The 23,001-nt window shown below is 46.4% G+C and overlaps 1 protein-coding gene across 1 annotated transcript in view; it reads left to right on the top strand.

Moving 5' to 3' along the window:
* The window catches only part of PALS1 (protein associated with LIN7 1, MAGUK p55 family member), a 502,940-nt gene that overhangs the window by 123,331 nt on the left and 356,608 nt on the right, over positions 1-23,001 (top strand). The window contains exon 2 of the mRNA XM_085627208.1: positions 12,064-12,568. Within this exon, the coding sequence (XP_085483334.1) occupies positions 12,202-12,568 (367 nt within the window). The 5' untranslated portion in view covers positions 12,064-12,201. The remainder of the gene's footprint in view (positions 1-12,063; positions 12,569-23,001) is intronic.

The raw sequence follows: 23,001 nt of genomic DNA, 5'->3' as shown, positions 1-23,001 counted from the left end.
CACACACACACACACACACGCAACCACACACAACCACACACACAACCACACACACAACCACACACACAACCACACACACAACCACACACACAACCACACACACAACCACACACACAACCACACACACAACCACACACACAACCACACACACAACCACACACACAATCACACACACACACACAATCACACACACACAATCACACACACACAATCACACACACACACACACACACACACACAATCACACACACACAATCACACACAACCGCACACAACCACACAATCACACACAATCACACACACACAATCACACACACACAATCACACACACACACAATCACACACACACCCATGCACACACACCCATGCACACCCATGCACCATGCACACACACCCATGCACACACACACCCATGCACACACACACCCATGCACACACACCCATGCACACACACCCACGCACACACACCCACGCACACACACACACACACCCACACACACACCCACACACACACACAACCGCACACACAACCGCACACACAACCGCACACACAGCCGCACACACAGCCGCACACACAGCCACACACACAGCCATACACACAGCCACACACACAGCCACACACACAGCCACACACACAGCCACACACACAGCCACACACACAGCCACACACACAACCACACACAACCACACACAACCACACACACACACACAACCACACACACACACACAACCACACACAACCACAACCACACAACCACAACCACACGCACACACACACAACCACACGCACACACACACAACCACATGCACACACACAACCACACACACACAGCCACCCCCCGCCCCCCCCACACACACCGCCACCCCCCGCCCCCCCACACACACACACACACACACACACACACACACACACACACACACACACACACAACTTAAGGGAATCGGGTAACGGAAAGAGAAAGAACTCAATCCAAAATCACACGTTTTCAATCCAGTCAGAAAGTATGACTTAGCCCCAACGAGTCCATGTTTTGTAGCTAAGCAGATAGTCAATTATTTCAGTAAGCCTGATGCGACATTAGAAAAAGAGAAGTATAGTGCAATTATTAGGCACGCATTGTTTACCTTGTAACCGCGTAAATATTTGTCGCTCATTTTTCATTTTTTTTACCTTGTAACCGCCTTAATTTATTTTACCTTGTAACGAAGTAAATATTTGCAGTGCATTTTCATTTACTTTGCCTTGTAACAGCCTTCATTTATTTTACCTTGTAACCGCGTAAAGATTAGCCACGCATTCCTCCCAATTAAGCAACAAACTGTATTGCAGCCACAAGTAAAGCGATCGCGAAACCGAAAGCAATCGCTTTTGGAAGCAGAGACAGCGTCAATAGTGCGCGCGCGCCACAGACAGTCATATGCTTTCAATTATCGCGCCCGTGTCTGGGCACGATAATTGAAACCAGATAGGCTTTAGTGCACGTAACAGACACCAATAGGCCGTGGGCGGAGCGATGCGCCCGCCTTTTGCCTATTGCGTGCTCTGTCTAAAAAATACAGCCACTAAAAGCCCAATAATAGAAGACAAAACAAAAAACACACGCACAAGCGTGTACGATTCCAGGGTCCATTTCTGAACCCCGGACAAAAGGACTCTCGCTGCGCGAGCACCGCTGCGCAGTGCAACGCTAGGCGCGAGACCTAAAAAATGATATTTTTTTCCACCTCTTTTAAGCACCAATGAATAATTTCTTCCTTTTACATCAAAATAATGTACGTGTAATTTACGATCCTCTGACGTTTCCCTTACGTGACGCCTTCGACATTTAGTTTATTTTAAGTTGTTTTTCAGAGTACAGCACAACACAATGTGACGTCACAGCGCGTTGCCCAAGCTTCCTGTTTCCACTGGTCTGGTGAAGGCCAGGGCGACGGATGTCGATCGGCGGTGACTGCGCATTGACATCATTTGTCATAACAGCGCCCACAGAAATAAAATGCAAACGCACATTTCGGATATGAGCTGTGTGGCATCAGCACGACTATTGCAGGAAAGGCGCGAGGGAACACGCAGGGCAAGCTTTGTTTAAAGAGCTATTAATTGTCCTCTCTTCGATAGATCGAGCTACGTGGCCAACTCGAGCAGAAATAAACAAACATTGGACAGCGTCCTGCGCCCGCTGGCTAGCCTTAGGTTGTTATCACAAGGTGTTAACTAGTCTTGAGCAGATAGGTTTTCACTGCACGATTCTTCGAAGTTGTAGGCCACTGCCGAGGTGTACTCCCTAGTATCCATGCCAGTGTCTCTGTGACCCTAGACCAGGGCCACTGAATTATGGGGCAGCAGAGGCGCAAATTATGTGGCTGTGTTAAGTAAATCATGCACCAAGAAATGGCAAGTTATGTGGCATAATGTCGCACATTTTGTGATCGTATTTTATATATTATTTTGTCATTTCATTTTTAAACTTATCACTGTTTGGGCACTTCAATAGTACCAGTTTAACACCTAAATGTAGCAATAAGCAACCGAAAGGTGACCAGTCAACCTTTGCAAAGGGCCTTCTACTGTGCAGCAACATGTTGCTGTGGTTTTTGTTAAATGTTTAACCCATTGAGGCAGAAACAAAATGGTTTTGTCTTTATATTGGCCGATTATGCAGCAGATAATGTATGTATTATGTGCCAAATGCAGCAAATCTTTAATTATGAGAGAAATATTGCAACCACACAAATGCATAGTTGTCCTAGATGCTTTTGTGCCATTGGACCGTCCATCAGTTGTATTTTCGTTAAATTAACACCACACATTGCAGCAAAGTTATCCTTCATCACTTCATGCTACCCCCTTGTGTTGATTGATGTCGGGCCAGAGGTTGGCACAATGATAAACAGCATCGTTTTAGGTCTGCCTACGGATACTTGCATTTGTCTGGGGACCTCACATTATCAAATCTTAAAGAAACTGCAATATAAACGAGACGGAGAGAGTGGACTTGGGCCCAGCCATAAGATGTGTAGCTGCAATTGAGTCAGTGTGTGTTATTTGATTTATTTTATTCTCTGGCAATATCGTTTTGTAATAGCCAATTTATGGATCTTTAGTTCAGGAAGAGCTTGCTATTTGGATGCCTTAGCCCATCTTAAAGACTAAGTTTTATTCACTGACAGCCCTTGCGTGCTTATTTGTTTTACTCATAGTTGTTAAAAGAGCTGAAATCCGACTCCCCTGCCTACACCAGTATCCGGCCCCCACATTTAGAGAGGGGTCGGTTTACCTGCTGTGGGAAAGCCTGCAGGTTCCCATCACACCTGGCAGCACACACCGGCCTTGGGCAGAGCTCCCAGTCTCCATGGCCACTGACCCTTGTCAATGACACAGGAAATGGGCCCTTTAAATGAACAGGCATCAGAACAGGCACATAGAAGACAAGCATTGGCATAGCCAATAGGTCTCGCTTTTGGGATCTTATAAGTATTTAGTTATGCAGCACAATATCCTTGGTGCAACAACATCAACTGTTGCATGGCTAAACACTTATAAGGTCCCTAAGGCGAGACCTATTGGCTATGCCAATGCTTGTTTTAGAATTTATTTTCATGATTGCGTGAACCAGCGGCTGTTTCATTTTCTCAAAGTTTTGGTTTGGTAGATGCAGTGGTCGGGATAGTAGGAGGCTGCATGTTGAATACAAGCCGGCTGCCATAGTTTTTCAACAGTTAGTTTGGTAAGTGGTGGGGTAGTCGGGCATTGGGGAGGTTGCATATTGAATATCTGTCCGCTGCCATGTTTTCTGAAAGGCTAGTTTGGTGGATGCAGCGTTCAAGCGCAGCAGGAGGTTGCTTATTGAATACTAGCCGGCTGCCATATTACCTCAAAGGTTTAGTTTGGTGGGTGGGATGTTCGCGCATGGGCGGGAAGTTGTGTATTGAATCCATCTTAGCTGCCATATGTTCTTAAAGGTTTAGTTTGGTGGGTGGGTTGTTTGGGTATGGTTCGGAAGTTGTGTATTGAACACGCCTTAGCTGCCATAGTTTCTCAAAGGTTTAGTTTAGTTTGGTGGGTGTGGGGATATGGCAGGAGGTTACATATTAAACACGAGTCTGCTTCTGTATTTTCTCAAAGGTTTAGTTACATGGTGAGGTATGGTGGGAGGTTGCATATTGAATACTATTAAGGTGCCATATTTTTGCAAAGATTTAGTTTGGTGGGTGGGATGGTCAGGAATAGCAGGAGGTTACACTTGAATGAGTCAGCTGCCATATTTTCTCAACGGTTTAGTCGGGTGACAGGGCATGGGGTGGTTGTGTATTGAGTAGGAGCCTTGTGTACATACACATGCCAGTATATGCAGCAGAATGACATACCTGGAGCTCTCAGTGGGGATATTTACATCTCTTGTTTACCTTCCCTCAATCTGGACCAGTCCTCTATCTCAAAAGTCAGGAGGATTAGGTATATGTATTTACCCGCTTCCTCGAGCAGTGGCAGTTTTTACGGGATTTCAACAAGTGTGCAAGAGGTAGTGTTACTGGACGATGAGTTAAGGGGTTATCAAAGTAAAAGGTGAGTGAAATGAAGGCCGACCCCATGTGGATTTGTAGATTTTGGCTAGGAACATGGCGGTTGTTGGACAGTCCAGGTCACTTGTCTCAATGTGTCTTTCTCAGGCTCTTCCGCCTGTTTGATCGCGGCTCCTGTCTTTGCATAGTCAGATTTTTATATCATTTGTCCATATGGGCTCTTTAATAAGTTCTCGTATGTCAACGTGGATGAGTTTTCTGGTTCAGTGTATGGATTAACCGAGAGGTTATTGTCTGTCTTGGAATGTTACGAGGCTTGCTGAAATTCTGTGTTTTATAATTGCTATTTTTTTATTGGAAATTCTCTGTATAAAGCAAACGTAATCAAACCATTACAAGTAACACAAGCTGTGTTTACAGCAGTTCATTTCCGTATGTCCTCTTATGTAACTTTGTACCTAAAGTCTTGCTGATGTCTTTCCCGTCTAGACCTAGGTGTGACACGTGCCTGTGTTTTCGTTAGCTCCTGTTTTCATTAGAATGTTTTTTTTTATTTAGTTATATTGGTCTGCATAGGGTTCTAGTAACAGACGATTAACTTTCCGTGAAATGCCGTTCCTGTGTAGAGAGCTCCGTTCTGGGTGTCTGTGTGGGCGCTCGGTGGCACTATGTGTGTGAGGTGGAGCTGGGAGTTGTTGTGCTCCCGCCCTTTTCTGGCCTCACACGCCCCGACGCATAGTTTATCTCCCTTGGCAAAGGAATGTAGTTGCGCATTCTGCCCCTCAGCTGCGGTTGATTAATCATTTTAACTTGTTTAGTTAAAGTATATAATGAATGTAGTGTTTTGGTTCTTCTGCTTGCTGCCGACCCTTAGCGGGTGGACATGGACAGCGGAAGCACGTGGAGCAGGTCAACTTTGATCCCCCCCATTTCCCCCCTCTCCAGGAGGGAGTCGGGTCAGCACACTTGCTTTAGTACAGCTCTGTGCGCGCTCCTCTGTGGGTACCGGTGTTTAATGTCAAGCGCCGTCCAATCGGGGCAGTCCGGCATTTGTTCACAGTTCGTTCGTATATCCTGGCCCAATAAACAAACCCCATTTCCTGATTGTTGGTAATAAAAAAAAGCAGTATGACAAATGCAATATTGAACATTCTGATAACGTTTGAAAATTGGGGTATATCTGAGGGTACAAGCGGGAAATAATTATATCACTATTTTTCATCGTTGACACCGAGAAAATGCCCGTAATCCGGTCTCAGGCCGCTAACAACTGATGAAATCGGTAACACGAAAGAGACTGAAACTGGTAACTTGCGCCAGTGTAACCTACTGTGGGGGAAGCGGGCAGGGTGTTTGCTGTCGGACCTGACAGACGCCCTGGTCCACATTCCAGCGAGGAGCAGTCACCGGAAGTACCTGGGCTTGTTGCTGGAGTGCACTGCTCAGTCAAGGTCCTCGGGAAGCATTATCTGCTTCCCAGCCTCGTGTTTTCATTCAGAGCTGTATGTGCGTTCACGGCGCACCTGTATTTTTCTGGAGGGATGCAGAGCGCGCGCAGGATTTATTGCACCCCTGTGTTCTTGCCGAAATGAAGATGGCAGACGAACATCGTCTCTTCTTCCAATCGGGTTAATTGGTTCCAGGATCACTGAGGTCATGGGGGTGGACTCTGGGCGAAGGTAGAATCATTCACAAGACGTAATGTCCAGGCGCACAGAACACTTTTTTAAAAACACCCAGAATTTACACTGCTGTTCATACCATCGACCGAGATGCAAACTCATTCACATCTCTTTCCTGGAGATTTGTTTGGAGTGCTTACAGTGCTGGAAAGAATGGTTATGGAAAACAAGCATTTGCAATGCAATCGGTCTCGCATTTTCGAGAGAGAGAGTAATTGGCATTGTAAATTGCCATGTCTTTAACCCATGTGTTTTGGTTTGAAATGGAATTATGTGAGTTGAATTGGAATTGATAGTTGTGGAATTGTGTGGTGTGTAGTGGAATTATGTGGCATGGTGAATAGACAGTGGTGAGAGCTGCACAGACTAGATAGGTAGTCTGTGCACGAAGTTGAATGAACTCCAGACGTAGAAGCAGAAAGTGTGTGTGAGAAAGAAGGGGTGAGCAGGCGACAGATGCATAAAGAGGTGCGCCTGTGTACACAGAGAAAACCCGATGACAAGGATGAGAGTATGGGTTTGAAGGATGTAAATCTTGCAAAATCACAGGAAAGAAATTGTGCTTGAAGACCTTTAGTGAACCAGTATCAGAAAGCCAGGAAGAGTACGAGAGGGAGCCAGAAAGAGTGCGAGAGAGAGGTGCACGGGGGAGGTGAGAGGTGGACAAGTGCACAGCGCGAGGAGGTACGTGAAGGTAGCATGTGTGAGCAGTCAGTATAGAGAGGAGACAGGGAGTGTGAGGGAGGGATGAGAGCTATGGAAATCTGAGATGAGAGGGGGTAGTAGGAGTGTGAGGGAGAGATGAGAGGGGCAGTGGGTGTGTGGGGAGACATGACAGACTTGGTGGAAGTGCGATGTAGAGACGGGTTGTATTGGCATTTTTGTGGAATTGTGTGGTGTGGAGTTGTGTAGTGGAGATATGTGGCATGGTGGGCTGTGGAATTATGTGGAATTATATGGTGTGCTGTTAAGGTTTTGTGGCATGATGTTGAAATCTGTGGTGTGTATTGGAGGTATATGATGTGTTGTGGTATTGTGTGGTGTAGTTGAAATATGTAGTTTGGTGTGAAATTATGTGGTGTGTATTGGAAATGGGTGTAGTTGAATTGTGTAGCATTGAACTGTGACAATGAGTGAAATTATGCTTATTGGAATGGTCATTGTGTATAGTGCATTTATATGGTTTGCTGGTATGTGGCATAGAAGGCATTTATGTGGGATGTTTTTATGTTGTATTGAGTAGAGAGTAAATATTTGGAGTGTAATTATGTGGCATTGAGTTAATTATGTTGTGTGGTGTGGAATTATGTGGAATTGTTTAGCGTGGTTTTATTTGGCATGGTGTAAAGTTGTATTATACGGTGTGGAATTATGTGGTACATTGTGAAGCTGAATTTATTTTGTGGAGTGCATTTATGTTTTGGAATTTAGTGGAGATATGTTGAGTGTAAATATGTGGCATGAAATGTAGGTTGGAGTGCAGTTATGTGTAGTGGAATTATCTGAAGTTGAATTGTGTTGTGTGGAATGTAATTATATTGTTTAGAGTGGAGTGTAATCATGTAGCATAGTGGTATTATGTGAAGTGGAATTTTATGGAGTGGAGTTCAATTTTGTGGAGTTTGTTATTGTTTGTAATTATGTGTCATGGAGTGGAATAATGTGGCGCGGAAGTGTGTGTAATTGAATTGTGTGGCATGTTATTATGAGATGTTTAAATGTGTTGTATGTAGTGGATTTATTTGTTGTAGCATTGTGACACACCTTCAGCCAGTTCTGATGCTTTACCCAACTGCATTTGGATCTTATAAATGTTTAGCCATGCAGCCCATTATCCTGGGTGCTGTGCGGGGGGGGGGGTGCTTGGACTGCAGGAGGCTCGGCAGGTAGAGCTGGGCTGAGAGTATCCTTAGTGGTGTACCGGGGTCTTGCTTACGCATCTCCCGCCCCGAGGGTGGGTTCGTTGCGTGCATTCTGTGGCTACCCCTTTCCTGGACCCTTGAGACCTGGAGCACTGATGGGAGTACAGAGAGCCTAAAAGGAGCGCCAAGGAACGGCTGAAACTGCAGGCCTGGCGTGCGGCTGGGTGTGCACATGTAGCCTGGTCTGCACATGCCGCTAAAGCTGTAGCCAAGTGAAGGTTAGGCGCTTAAACGACTGCTTCCGTACCAAGACAGAGGGCAGGGCAATTCCTGTCACAAGTGTTGCAGGACTCAGGGCTTTAACCCCTTCAGTGCCCGCCCCTTTCCCCACCCTGTGCCGGCCGTTGTATTAGCGGGCGGGGTTTATGACGAGCTGGTCTCGTCATGGGCACAGCGCGACCGCGGCCCATGACGAGACCAGCTCGTCACGGGCATTGAAGAGGTTAAGTGGGCCGGGTCTCACCGGGTCTGAGCACCGGCAGTTTTTTAAAGGGGGCCTTGAAACGGGTCTCTATCGGGCTCTGTTTTGTGTCCTGGCACAGGCGGTCCTTTTTTTTCAGACATCAGTGACAGCAGGCCCATCGATATGCGCTGCTCACACTGCTCACTTCTCACTAGTGGAGAAGTTACGTCATGACGTCATGCCAGGTGAGCGTTGTAGGGGAAGGAAAATGCTTTAAAGAGAGTCCTTTTCTCTCTGGATTTCCCTTCTCTGTTTGAAACTCAGGAGCAGCGACATTGTCGTGGTGTCACCAGGGCTTTAAGTCAAGCTTTTTCAATATTTTATACAACAAGCCATAGTTGCTGCTTATTCATCTTATCTTATGCAACTAACGACCATTGACAAAGCCAATAGTCGTGACTTGTAGGTATGATGTTACTTGTTGTATCGTATATCTGGATGCAATTACAGAAACAGCAGAATACAAGTCGGGCGGCACACTGTGCTAAGCACAGATTTTTAAACTTACATGTTTTAAGCCACGCCCTTAATTATATTGGCCATGCCCTTTTGAGATACCCCCCCAGTTTTTTCATCCCCCTTAAAGCCCTGCCTGACTCTAACATGGCTGATTCTAAGTAGCAAGGTGCGCGTGCACATACCAGGATGCACAGACTACAAGGTGCCACGGAGAGCGCATAGAGCATCGAATGAGTCCCATCAAATCAAACACTGAAAGTCCTTGAACAAAAGATACTGAGAGCATCGAACCCAAATACAATTGCTGAGCGCAGGCGCAACTGGCCAGTAGCCACAACAAATCTTGTCACAACTCTTTTTCTATCTCCCATTTTCTCTCATTTTTACTGCCGCACTTCTTCCTCCTTGCCCCATCTCCATCTTGTTCCGATACCACTTCTCCAGTTCTGCCTGCCCTGTTAGAGTTCCCTCTCACTGCTCCTTTCTTCTCTCCCCGTTTTCATTCCTTGCACTTCTCCTACCCCTTGACCCGGGATTCTTCCTTATTTTCCGCCTTTCCTTTCTTGCTCCCATCTCCTCATTACATTTTCTCTGCCATGCCCCTCCCATCTACCACGTGGCACCTCTTCTTTTTATCACCTTCTATCTTTATCTCTTGTTCTTTTGCTGTTATTCCTTATTCTTTCCAGCATTCACATCTTCCCTAATTTTGCTCTTAAATACAAATATTTGCCAAAGCAGTTCTCTTATGCTCTCTCACAATGTTTCTCACATGGACGTCTCTTACTTTCTTATTCTATCTGCCCCCCTTGGCAAAGTGGTCAGTTTCCCAGGGCCCTCAACTTCAAACACCCCCCCCCCCCCGCCCTCCCCCCTCCCCCGCGAAACTGAACCTTCTGTTTGTTTAACCTCTGCTTTTTCCTTGCATGCCAACATTTTGGCAGAGAAAAGTGGGATATTAAAAAAAAAAAAAAAAAAAAAAATACGGGTCATGCATTTCTTCCATTGACTTCTATTACGGCCTGCATCGGGTCCATAATTGTGTATGAGATATGCAAGTGAGCTGCTGCAGGATTGAAAATCAGAAATTAAAATATACGTTTTTTCCAGAGCCCAGAGAAATCGCTACGGCATGCAAAGAAAGCGTGATAAAAATGTTGTGCGCTTGCAAACAGGAGCAAGTTCCTGTCAGTGCATAGTCCGAGTCAACCAACCCCTGCCATTTGAAGCCCGCAGAGGAATCGGGGTTTTGCATACAGGAATCAGGAGGCGGGAAACTAGCCTCAAAATCGGTAGTCTCCCATCTGAATCGGTACGGTTGGCATGTATGCGTTTCTATTACTCTGTGACAATCGCCCGAGCTCAAAGCCATAAGTCACTGAAGATCCAAATTGCGTTTATATAGTGTCACACAGTGTTACGCTTGAGGCATGCAAATGTCACATCAGCACTGCAAACCTAGAAATGTCACATAGATGCATACTGAAAACTTGGCAGCCATTCCCTCTACATATTGAGCTCTGTCGTGTGCTTCTCCCCCTTGCCTTTCACCATCAACGCCATCCTCCTCTCTCCGTTTTTCCTTTCCCCGCTAGGGGCAGGGTGTGGTGGAGCAGCCAGAGCTGCAGACTCGGGAGTTGGGGATCCGGGTTTGAGTCTTGGCATTGGTGTAATATCCTGTGATTCTGGGCAAATTGCTCAGTCCCCTTGTGCCCAGGAACAGCACCTGGATACCCTCATGGGTGATGAGGCACGCTACATAAATCTACAAACAAACACACCAGATCCCTCTGGGTTGCTTTCCGCAACGCCTTTTGGCTTTTCCCCCAACCCTGTGGTGCTTCCCTATCCTTCCCACCCCTCTGTTGCTTTTCCAGCCCTTCCACCCTCCCCTTTTTTGCGTTACCATCTTATTGCTTTGGCACCCCCATGTCCTCCATATTACTTCAATTCGCCCCTGTTGTTCCCCCTGTTGCTTCTGTCCAACTTTTGTGCATGGTGTGCCAAGTTTACAAAAGATGTGAGCGACCGTATCCAAGGCTTTTTCATTTTAGCTACACTACACATCAGGGATTACTGTGCAGTGTGGCTAAAAACCTATGGGAAACCAAATGGGTCACAGATGCGAGACCTATTGGCTTTGTCAATGCTGGTTTTTTAATGAATTTGAGACTTTTGCTATAGTATTATTTGTTTGTTCTTATTTCATTGTTCTTAATCTGTCTTGATTTTTTTTCTTAATCTTTGTATAGTAAATTATAGTCCTTTTCTTATATTTGCATGTTACACAGATGTTATTAATTTTGACTAATACATAGTGCACCACTATCGACCTGGGTGAGAATTTCACTTAATAAATTGTAAAAATGAATAAACATAATAGCAGTATTTAGTGTTACTAAAGCTAAATGTACAGGCAGACTGCTTGCTACGCACAGACAATAGGTAATCATTTTCAAACATGCACCGCACCCTATCAGATAAAAAGCACCACTGTACTAGTAAAAAACCTAAGAAGAAACGTTGGATCAGGTCAGAAAATCCTCGTGGTAGTGCTAGAATTAACCTGGTAATAACCCCGGTAAATGGAGGTGTGACAGTGTGACAACAAACCCATTATTACAGTAACTCTGGGCCGAATACTCCTTTAAACGGATTAACATCCGTACACTTCTTTACTAATCTAACACCCATTTAGGCCTTCGCTCTCTCTAGGTAAGAACGTAGGAGGCATTAAAGACCGCTGATTTCTGTTTGTTCATAATTATCGTCTTTATGCACAATAATATTTTTAGTTGTCCCTCTTTTTGAAATGCGTGACCACAGTAGCCATGAAATACAGTAACTAAAAATGTTTGCTCACCTGTATTTAAAAAAAACATTTGGTAGGTTTTATTTGAAAAAACGTTGTTTTAATCTACAATGGCATGGCAGTTGTATACCTGTTCCTCGACTGTCGTACAGGCTTCATTATGCCAAAATGTACCATAACTGTTGTACCTTTTTTTTGCAGGTTTTCTTGACTGCTTTATGAAAGTTCATGCTGCTGCTAGTCGTTCACAATGGGTTGTAAAAGAGGAAAGGTGGACATTTGGAGTTGTACCGGTATGTGAATGTCTGCTGTATCTGGTAGAGGCCATTGGAGAGAGCCATGAGCACTTCTTATATGAATGGGCATGTAACCGAAGACTTGGACAGCGAGCTCAGACATCTTGATCTTATGTCTCCAGAGGAACCCCAAAAGCATAGAGAAATGGCGGTGGATTGTCCAGGGGATTTGGGCTCTAGGACTATGCCGCTCAGGCAGAGTGCTCAACTTGAACGAATTCGTCAACAGCAAGAGGACATGCGGCGCAGGAGGGAGGAAGAAGGGAAGAAGCAGGAATTGGATGTCAACGCTTCCTTGAGGCTCAAGAAGTTGGCGCAAATTACTCCCAAAACTGGAATAGACAATCCTATATTTGACACGGATGAAACGGTTGTTTTGGAGAGCCCTAACCGTGCTGTGAAAGTACTAGGTAAGTGAAATAATGGTATTCAAAGATTGACATTTAATGGTTCGTTTGAAGATGTTTAAGGCGCACTGATGTTCTGTTTAGGACAGATATTTACTGTCCTGGTCACGAAGTTATTTTTTTGTGAGTAGGTGTGACTTCTGAATCTACAAATTTAAGACAAATTAATGGAAAAATGGTTTGTGAATCGGTCCATTAGAAATAATTCCATGATTTCTACGTGATATTTTAGTGTAGCTTGAGATCGGTACAGGATGTATGATCATTTTATGCACTCAAAAGTATCAGAAGTAAGATATGAATGCAGCTGTTTTATAATAATAATAACATAGTAATTATATGTTTGGTGCATTTGCATATAACCCTTGTAGCATGTTTTTGTCCAGTAGCACTTTGAGAACATGCATGGGTTCTATGATTCTTGTTAACTTGACTAAAGGGGTGGGTTGTTGTATTTTCTATGTTTGTTTTGTTTAGTGGTTTCTCTTCTCGGCTAGTGACCGTATGGCTGGAGTAGAGTAATGTAATATTTCTGCTAGATTGTATAGTAGCTGACTAGATCCTGTTCTGAATCAGAGTGGTGCATTATGTATGTACACATGTGTATGCTGACGGGCTGTGTTTTGTTCTTCTGGGGTGCATGGTTGTCCATTGTGTAGTTAAGGATGGCTGTTAAGTTTGGAGGCTCTTTTGCTGATTATGTGGCTTAGATGCAAGATGCTTAGATGTCAAGTGGGTGTGGTATAATTAAGATACTTCTGATAGGGTTGACATGGAGGCTTCCAAGAGGATGTGGATGTCCTGTTATGCTTAGCTACTATATGTCTTGGGGCAGTGCCGTGTGTCTAGCTCCAGGGGTTGCACCTAATGTTCACTGTAAATGCAGAGAAAGGCATGAATATATCTGGATATGAACATGTTGTCCAGTTTTTACACACCATATTGTTCCTGGGACAGTTCAGGAGTTGTCTAATATTTATAATTAGTAGTAGGGTGATATATAGATCTCATGTGGGGTGGGCATAATATTTGATTGGATTATGGTTAGCCAACTATAAAGCTTGGGCCCGAGTCAACTGTGTATAACGTGTACAAATTAATGATTATGAAGAGTTGTATGTGCGTTCTGAGAGTTCTCGTTGACTGGTGTGATGGTGGTTTAATATTTATTGAGTGTAGCAACTAAAAAAAAAAAGCCATGCCTTAAGATTAAAAGTAAATAGATCCAACAGCAATCATGTAGTTGGGATCAAAACATTAATATAGAAAAATAGGTTGCCCAGCCTTTCACAAGGAAGGGCAGATGATAGTTCACTGGGTTTCTCAAGTTGGGTTTGTCCTTAGTTGTCTAAAGTCTCTGAGAACTCTCCCTTTGACTCAAGTCTGAACGTTTTTTCAGATGCCTTTCTAACATGTGGTGAGATAGACATGGTGATGGGCCTGTGTCTTTTTGATAGTGGAGAGTGTTAAAGCTTGAAGGAAAGAAGTGACACGCGAGGTGTAGGGTATTATTGGAGTCGCTAGGAGCGAACACTTACTAGTGCAAGTATGTAGTTGTGTAACACTGTAATCAGGAGTGGATACTCTGCAGTCTGTTATTCACTTGGGTAAATTAGCAGTTCTGAAGAGTAAATGAAACATTCGAACAACATTGTATCTATCGATACATACAATAGTTGATGCTTCCATTTTTAAAAAAAATATCTTTATTTGCGTATTCAATTTTCAATCTTGTAATAGTCAAAGAACATTTTAATCATACATATTTGAACAAATCCTCCCAGATGTAACATACGTATGTGGAGTACCGTGCTGTTACAACCACTAGGCGCGTCATCAATTTACTCAGTACATCATGTTTAACTGTGCAGTTACATCTTGTAGCTGTTTCGGTTTATATGCTTTCAATAGTCCCTAGGAATAATGCCTATGTGACACATTATCGCCCGAATTCTGGGTGCGCCTGGTTACCACATTAAATGAAAGGTCATGTACCACATGTAGGGGACTCGCGTGTGAGCACCACTATACTCGGTCAGTGGGCTTATGGGTTATGCAAATAAGATATAACTTTAACTGCTAATCCATGAACCAACTAAAATCGCCATCTTAAAACTTATTGCGTCTGGAGCAGGGCATATGTGGTTTATGCCTGCTTGGTCTGGTGGCTCTGCGGGGGTGGTATGCCAGCTCATACTTGACGTCGGGGAAATGAACCAATGAGCAGTTATCTGGTGTCTTGTGCTTTATGTCAGAAGATGTTAACTGTATAGTGGCTATGATATGGGATGCAGCAGGTGTAGAGCGTGCGGCCTAATTGCTTGATTGCGGCCCCATTACCTCCGTGAGCTCACCGGGTGGAAGTGCTATTGTCTCCGCTACACTCCTGCGTGACTGCACTGAGGATAGTGTCTCAGCATTGCGCTATCGGGTATTTGCATAAACCCGCAGTCTCCTCCGCGTGCAGTGCTGTGCTTTCTGCTTGTGCCCACACCATTAGAGATTTTTTTCCAGCTCGTTATGGGTGGGGGAATAGTTCGCTTCCATCCTTTCGTAATCAGGCGTTTTGCCACAATCAGTCCCAGGACTCTGAATCTGGAGATTAGTCTTTTTAGATCTAGCATATAAGCCCAGGATACAGACCTCCCATGTGTGCGCCAGTAGTACTTCAGTGCATCTTGTCAGGGCTGCGGAGACTGCGTTCCAATAGGAGCTGAGGGAAGCACAGGACCACATCATATGCAGAAGATCCGCATTCGGCTGATGACATCTCGGACATGCGGATGTGGTAATATTAAAATATTTATTGATTTTTGTCGGGTGAAAGGTAAGCACTTTGCTTTATGTATGTTTGAATAAGTTTGAATTTCGAGCTTCTGGGTATGTATGTGGAGCTGGCGAGAATTATGCCCCATTCCTTCTCTGTAAACGGCTTCCCCCTGTCTTCTTCATAGTTGTTGCTTCCATTATGCAGCACAGTTATGAGGAGAGAATGAACTGCAACAATATGTACTCAAGGATGATGGTAAAGATGCGCTACATTGTAGTGGTCTTTTTTTTCTCTGTACAGGGCCTTTTCTATTTTCTGGTAGGTGTTGAGTGTTTTTTGATTTAGTGACAAAGTACCTCTTTTTGAAGTACTCTACTGGGTGTTGTAACAAATATTGTAATCTATGTGGAGAACCCTGTCGTCTGACCATTCCCCTAGGATAACTTTTGGCAATTGCAATAAACCAAAGGATGATCCTCTCACTGATGGGGGGAGGGAGGGTGGGAGGGATTGCCAGTTTAGCAAATAGCATCGCCTGTTGGCAGATCAATATGGCACATTATGTTATGTGCTTTTGCTTAGCGCGCGACTCACCTGGGACGTCTACTGGTCCCGAAGCATGAGCTTTGATGGGACATGGATAAGTGACTAGCCACTACTTCAGTTTCTTACAGAACTCAAGAACTGAGGAGGTGGCTCTCATTAGCAAGGGTAGGTTATTCAAGGCGTTAGGAGTGAGGTAGTAGGTACAGCAGCCAGTTCTGGTTCTGTGTTTGCAGGTGGTGTGTGCGAGTAGGAGTCCAGCTGAGTGGAGGTGTCTGGTAGGTGTGTGAAAGTTTATAAGGTTGTTGAGGCATGTGCTATCATCTACTGCATGTTACAAATTCAAACACTGGGACAGTGTAAATAAGTGTTCGAGCATATGAGCTGCAGAATTCACACTCTGTGCATAGATGACCATCTGGTGTTAGGCTTGGATGCTTGCACCTTGTTGTCTTGGAAGAAGTCTTTTGTAGTCACAAGATAGGTGACTCCTCCCTTGGACGATAGTACGCATGGGCATCGACTCCTTCCTCAGATTGTTTTTTTTCTGCCATCGGGTTCGGATGTAACTTCTACGCTCCGGTACTGTATTATCCAAACCTTTTCGACACGCAAACCATGAAAAAACTCCACGGTATTGTTTTCGTTCGCGTGCTTTTCGACGCGCTCCTCAAATACCCGATTCCAGTCATCGACGCGGGCCGCTGGGGTTATGGACGCCATTTGGGCCTATGGCTAATGGAAAGGACTCCCTTTAAAAAATGCCCCCAGTGTGGAGCTAAATTCCCACACAGAGACCAACACAAGGTCTGTAACCTCTGTCTCTCACCTGAGCACGAGGAGAATAATTGCCACGCCTGCGCCTCCTTTCGATCCAAACGGACTATCCCTGATCGCCGGGCCCGATGACACGTTCTGGCGCAACGAGCAGCTCCGGTGCCGGAGGACATCTTCAACGAAGGCCCCGATGTCCCGGAGGAGGATTCGGAGGATCTGGAAACCGTTTCCGAGGCAGATGACTCCGACTCTGATGACCACTTCACTCCAGATCAACAAGTGAGTACTACTGCCCCTACCCCAACCCCACCTGGAAAAAAGAAGGCTCTGGTCAAGACTTCGCCTGCTGGCCCCAGTCGCGACTGAAAGAATGCTTCAGAAGCCCCGCCCCCGGTCCCTGCTCCGAAGAGAAAGGCGAAGCCTTCCTGTGGCTCGGGACCGACCGAGCCGCATATCAGTGCCCCGCAGACACCATTGGCACTGAAGCCGGGAGCACATCCTACTCCCGCAGTCTGCAAAAAGCCATTGGCACCGAGCACCTCGGCGCCGATGGAAAAGGCCTCGGATCCGAACGCAAAACATTCGGAACCAAAAAAGATTTCCGATTCAACATCGAAGCCGAAGGATCCAAAAAACCCTTAGAAGGCTCCAGAGCAGAAATCTAAACCCCGCTCGGAACCGAAAAAATCGGCACCGAAAGAGACTACCGAAGAGGAAGAACTTTTTCGACCGGATCTCATCGATCCGAAACAAAAAACTCTCCAAGTGGACCCCAGAACAGGACATGTGGTTAATGTTCCACACAAGAAGAGGAAATTGGACACCCCACACATCCCTGAGGTGCCTGTAAAGAAAAGAGAATGTGCCACTTCACCTTTACGACCATCTTCTCCTGTTCTTCCTACTAAGCCTTTCTCTCCTCCAAATTCTCCCATAATTCCACCATACTCGCCACCACCACAGGATGATGATGATTTAAAGGGTGGGGATAGGAACAATGACCCTTTCACTGACCCTGATGACGACACAGACGTACCACAGGACGATTAGGATGATTATGATGACCCAGTAGGTCCTCCAGGCCTTCCTGATCCCGATGCATACCCAACATCTCCCCCAGATTACAATATTGGTTTTAGTCCGCTTGTAGACAGAGCTGCCCAGCACCATGGTATTCAAATGCATTCGGACCCCACAGAGGAGGACTTCCTGATAGACTCCTTTGCACAGTCACAAAAGAATGTAGAAACCTTACCAATGTTAAAAGGGGTCATTAAACACGTCCGACATATTCAAATACCCTGTAAGGGCTAGAATTCTCAATCCCAGAATTGACAAAAAATATAAACCCGCTCCCAATGATCCCACCTACATCAAGGGTCAACTTCCTTTAGATTCTCTAGTGGTCACCAACGCTAGAAAACGTGCCAACTCTCAAACCTCCGGTGATGCTCCACCTCTGGACAAAGAGTCCAAATTATTAGATGCTTTGGGCAAACGAGTTGCTGCCCAAGCAGCTAATCACTGGAGGATAGCCAATGCGCAGGCATTACTTGCCAGGTATGATAGGACTCATTACGACCAGCTGGAAACCCTATTGCAGCATTTGCCTGATCAATATAAGGCCAAGGCCAATGATTTGATTCAAGAGTGCAAATGAATAACTAATGCATCAAACAAGTGCGCCCTCGATGCAGCAGACTCCGCATCTAGGTCCATTAACACTAGTGTGTTACTAAGGAGACATGCCTGGTTGCGCATTTCTGGCTTCAAACAGGAGGTGCAAACAACTATCCTCAATCAGCCGTTCAATCACGAACAACTTTTTGAAAAAATGAAAAAGGACACGGAGACTGCTAAATCCATGGGAGCATTACAGTCTCCATCCACACGAGGTTCCTTTTGACTCTCCTTCTATAGAGGCGCATCCAAAAATATCAGTGCAGACACTGCTTCTTCCTCCTACAAAAACCCCTCACAAACATCCCCCAACAAGGGATATTTTAGAGTTTGATACAGGGGAAATAAAGGAAGAGGCCGAGGTAACAACAACACTCTCGCCTCTCTCCCTCTTATAAGCAGTGACTTGCCTCCACTCCCTCCAGACCATTCCACTCCAGTCGGGGGTAGACTCTCACAATTCCTACCTGTCTGGAATTCCATCACTACAGACAAGTGGGTAAAACAAATTATGCAGTATGGTTACTGCCTGGAACTTACAGCAACTCCACCCAACATATCACCCAAGCAGCGTCCAATGTCCACGGAACATCTGAAACTCCTCAAACAGGAAGTTCTCTCGCTGCTTCAAAAGCATGCAATAGAACCAGTCCCCTTACAACATCAAGGAACAGGAATTTACTCTCTATATTTCCTAATCCCCAAAAAAGACTGTACCCTAAGGCCAATATTGGACCTCAGACCTCTCAATCTCTACATACAGTCAGATCATTTTCACATGATCACTCTTCAACAGGTTCTTCCACTACTTCAACAAGGCGACTTCCGTGGAGGAGCCAAGATGGCGACCGGGACGGCAGCGTAGACTCCCGGCTCCGTGAACCTCCGCATCCCGCACGGATATCCTGTACGAGATCCTCCGCCTGTGCTACGCGGTTGTGTTTCTGAAGGAGAGTGGCACCCGATCGTGTGACTCCGAGGTTTCTGGCTGCGGTATCGCCGGAGAAATGTCCATTTGAACTTAGCGGCCCTTGCGGCCCTGGAGCCGGGACCTCGAGTGGACGCCGTGGCCGGGTGGAAGTTCGACAACAGCGGCCTGTGGTGACTGGGTGGAGTCGGTCCACCGGAGCGGTGCCAAATTTGACCTACATTTCGTCGTGGTCGTTTCTACTGTCAAGCGTAGCGGACCGAGTGCACGCCCGGGGGTGCAATTCTCAGATCCTCCGGTGACTGCCCCTGCCTTTGATGGTGAGCTGCCCAGACGCCGCCCGTATCTTGCCCTGATCTTTGCGGGCCGCTCCCGGTTTTTCGCGGGAGCTGGTCCGTGGTGGGGACGACTGTTGCCCGTGACCACGCAACGGATAACTTTTCGCCTGCCCCCGGAACCCGGTCTCCAGCGACGTGGACCTCGAGGCGCTTGTCCCTGGGTCCCGGCCCCGGTGCGGGTCGGGCATACTTGGCGGCCATCTTGTTGCGATGAAGCCTACCATCCTGTCCGCTGGGTCGCAGCGGGTTTGTGAGTGTGTGACTTTTGGGAGTGTGGCGGAGCGATCGCAGAGAGCTGTGCTGGGGTACGGCGACCTCCTCGAGGCCCTTGGTGCTCTTCACTCCTCCTTGGTTCATGGTGTCGGGGTCTTGGGGAGTAAGCTCGACGGTGTGGCGTCAGCGTTGGGACAGTGGCGGCCCGCCTGTCCTCACGTACACAGGGACTACCCACACGGCGCACAGGAGGACACGGTGGTGGCCACCCCTGAGGATAGTGCACAGCTGGACGCTCCGGACAGTATGCTACCGTGTGCTCGGCCAGCTGAGGGCCTGATCTGTCCCGGAGGCATTGGACCTGAGTGGGAGGTGGTGGCCTCGTCCCGTACATGGCCTCCGGCGACCCAGGGACAATTCCAGCAACAATTGTCAGCTTTGGCTGCTTCTGCCTTCCTGGACCTTGAGTGCTGTGCAGATCCTGGGGCAGCACTGGGAAGCCTGTCCCTCCATGCTGCGGACTGTGTTTGTGCTCAGAAACTTCCACCCCACCTGTGTGCGTTGCTTCTCGGTCGTTTTTGGACACTCCTCTACCTTGAAACATCGGTTATGGTGCTGGGTCGAGGGGTAGGCATGGGCAGAATTACAAAGAGTGGTCAGGGATAAGGCTGATCCTTCAGGGGTGGTTAGCTAGTGGATGGGCGGGCTCAGGGGTTGCGTGCTCCCCTGGAATAGCTAAGAGCATAATAGGTGCATAATGCTCCCCCTCTTTCTTTGATACGATCGATTTTGTGCTGCTTATTGTTCACTTTGGGGGATACTTACCGTGCGGGAGGGAGAAGCCGGGGGTATGTTTTGAAGGCCCTCCTCCAGTTTATTAATACTTTCTCTACCCCCCCGTCTGGTGGGGTTCTTTTCCTGCTTCTTTTTCCCTATTCTCCTATATTTCGGGTCTGGTTCCAGGGCGACAGGCACACTGCTGGGGGGGGGGGCCGTACTCATCTGCAGAGGTGCAGGGTGGGGGGTTGGGGGAGGGGATTCTCTAGTCTTTCATCTCTTTTTCCATGGCCTCCTTTTTCTTCTCTGATTCTTCTTGTTTTTCCTTTTCTGGGATCAGTGTGATACGCCTCCTTTGTTATGACTCGTTGCCATTCCATGTGTGCCACAATTTCCGGGGTGTTCTCTGGGAGTTTGGGCGGGGGACTGCAGGCGCAACTGTTTATGATATTCTTCCCCATCCTGACGTTCTTGTGTCTGCGCCATTGATCCAATAGATTGCGGTATATTGCTTACATCTCTTACTCTGCATACCTTTTATCGTTGTTGGGAAATTGTCTGGCACCTGATCCTTCTGTCTTGTTCCATTATAAAATGAAAACCTTTTTCTCCTGTTGCCCTACCTGCCCTGTTCACAGTATTAGCATGAGGATTCTGCTCCCCGAAATGCTGCCTGTGTTTACATTTGATTGTTATTGCTCTGATTGCTTAGCGGCCGGCCCCGGGGGGTTGTAGGCCCATATTTGTTCTTGATTGAAATGTCAATAAAGGTTTTAAAAAAAAAAAAAAAACAAGGCGACTTCCTTGCCACACTAGATCTCAAGGACGCCTACTTCCATATTCCTATACACCCTGCTCACAGAAAATACCTAAGGCTCACAGTGGACGGCCATCACTATCAGTTCAAAGTCCTTCCATTCGGGGTGACCACAGCATCCAGGGTGTTCACCAAGTGCCTTGCAGTAGTAGCAGCACACTTGCGAAGACAACAAATCCATGTATTTCCATACCTCGACGACTGGCTCATAAAAGCCAAGTCCTACAACTACTGTGTTCACCACACTTATCAAACCATTCAGCTGCTACACAACTTGGGGTTCACAGTAAACTACACCAAGTCACACCTTCAACCCTCCTACATACATCAGTAGCTAGGAGCCACAATAGACACTTCCAAAGCTCTAGCATACCCCAATCCAGCAAGGATAGCCACTATGCAAACCCTCACCTCCAAGTTTCAGCCCAACACTCTCTCCCAGCACGAGTGTTTATGCAGCTCATAGGAATGATTGCCTCTTGCATTCTCATTGTACCTCACGCAAGACTTCAGATGCGCCCTTTAAAGGAATGCTTAGCACGTCAGTGGAACCAGGCTCAAGGTCAACTTACAGATCTGGTGTTGGTGGACAGCCGCACACATCTCTCTCTGCAGTGGTGGAACACACAAAACCTTTCCAGAGGACTGCCATTCCCAGAGACGGTTCCCCAGATAGTGCTAACAGCAGATGCATCACTCACCGGCTGGGGAGCCCATCTCCTAAACCACACAATTAAGGGCAGGTGGACCACTCAACAAAAACTGTTCCACATGAATTACCTAGAATTACTGGCAATTTTTCTAGTGTTAAAGTCGTTCCAAACACATCTCCTCAACAAAGCTGTCCTAGTCCGCACAGACAATATGACAGCAATGTATTACATACAGAAACAAGGAGGAACACATTCTTTACAGCTGTCTCACCTAGCGCAAAGTATATGGAGATGGGCCATTTCACAAAAATATATCTTCTGCCAGAACATCTTCCAGGGGTGAACAATCAGATGGCAGATCTGTTAAGTCGCCAGACTCAACAGATACACGAATGGGAACTTCATCCGCAAGTTCTTCAATCCTTCTTACAGATGTGGGGCCAACCAGAACTGTTCGCCACACAGGCAAATGCAAAATGCCCAACCTTCGCCGCCAGGTTCCCACACCCGTTGTCCAAGGGCAATGCGATATGGATGAACTGGTCAGGCAGATTTGCGTACGCTTTTCCGCCACTCCGGCTCATTCCACTAGTAACGCAAGCTCAGTCTCTCAAGATGATCCTAGCTGCTCCAACATATGCACTGCAACCATGGTTCACAACACTACTCGAACTCTCAGTAGCTCCACACCAAAATTTACGTCTCTCCCCGAAGCTGCTAATGCAGAACCATGGAGAGAAAAGGCACCCAGATGCAGCACAACTGAATCTAGCGAGCTGGCTCCTGAAATCCTAGAGTTCGGTTACCTTAACCTTCCACCGGACTGTATGAACATTATTAAGGAAGCCAGACGCCCCACTACTAGAGCTTGCTATGCAGCTAAATGGAAACGATTCGTCATTTATTGCAATAATAACAAAATTGACCCATTAGATGCTTC

Source organism: Triturus cristatus, chromosome 9, assembly GCF_964204655.1.
Source record: "Triturus cristatus chromosome 9, aTriCri1.1, whole genome shotgun sequence".
NCBI lineage: Eukaryota > Metazoa > Chordata > Amphibia > Caudata > Salamandridae > Triturus > Triturus cristatus.
The sequence above is the reverse complement of the archived record's forward strand: the minus strand, read 5'-3'. Positions and strand labels throughout refer to the sequence as shown.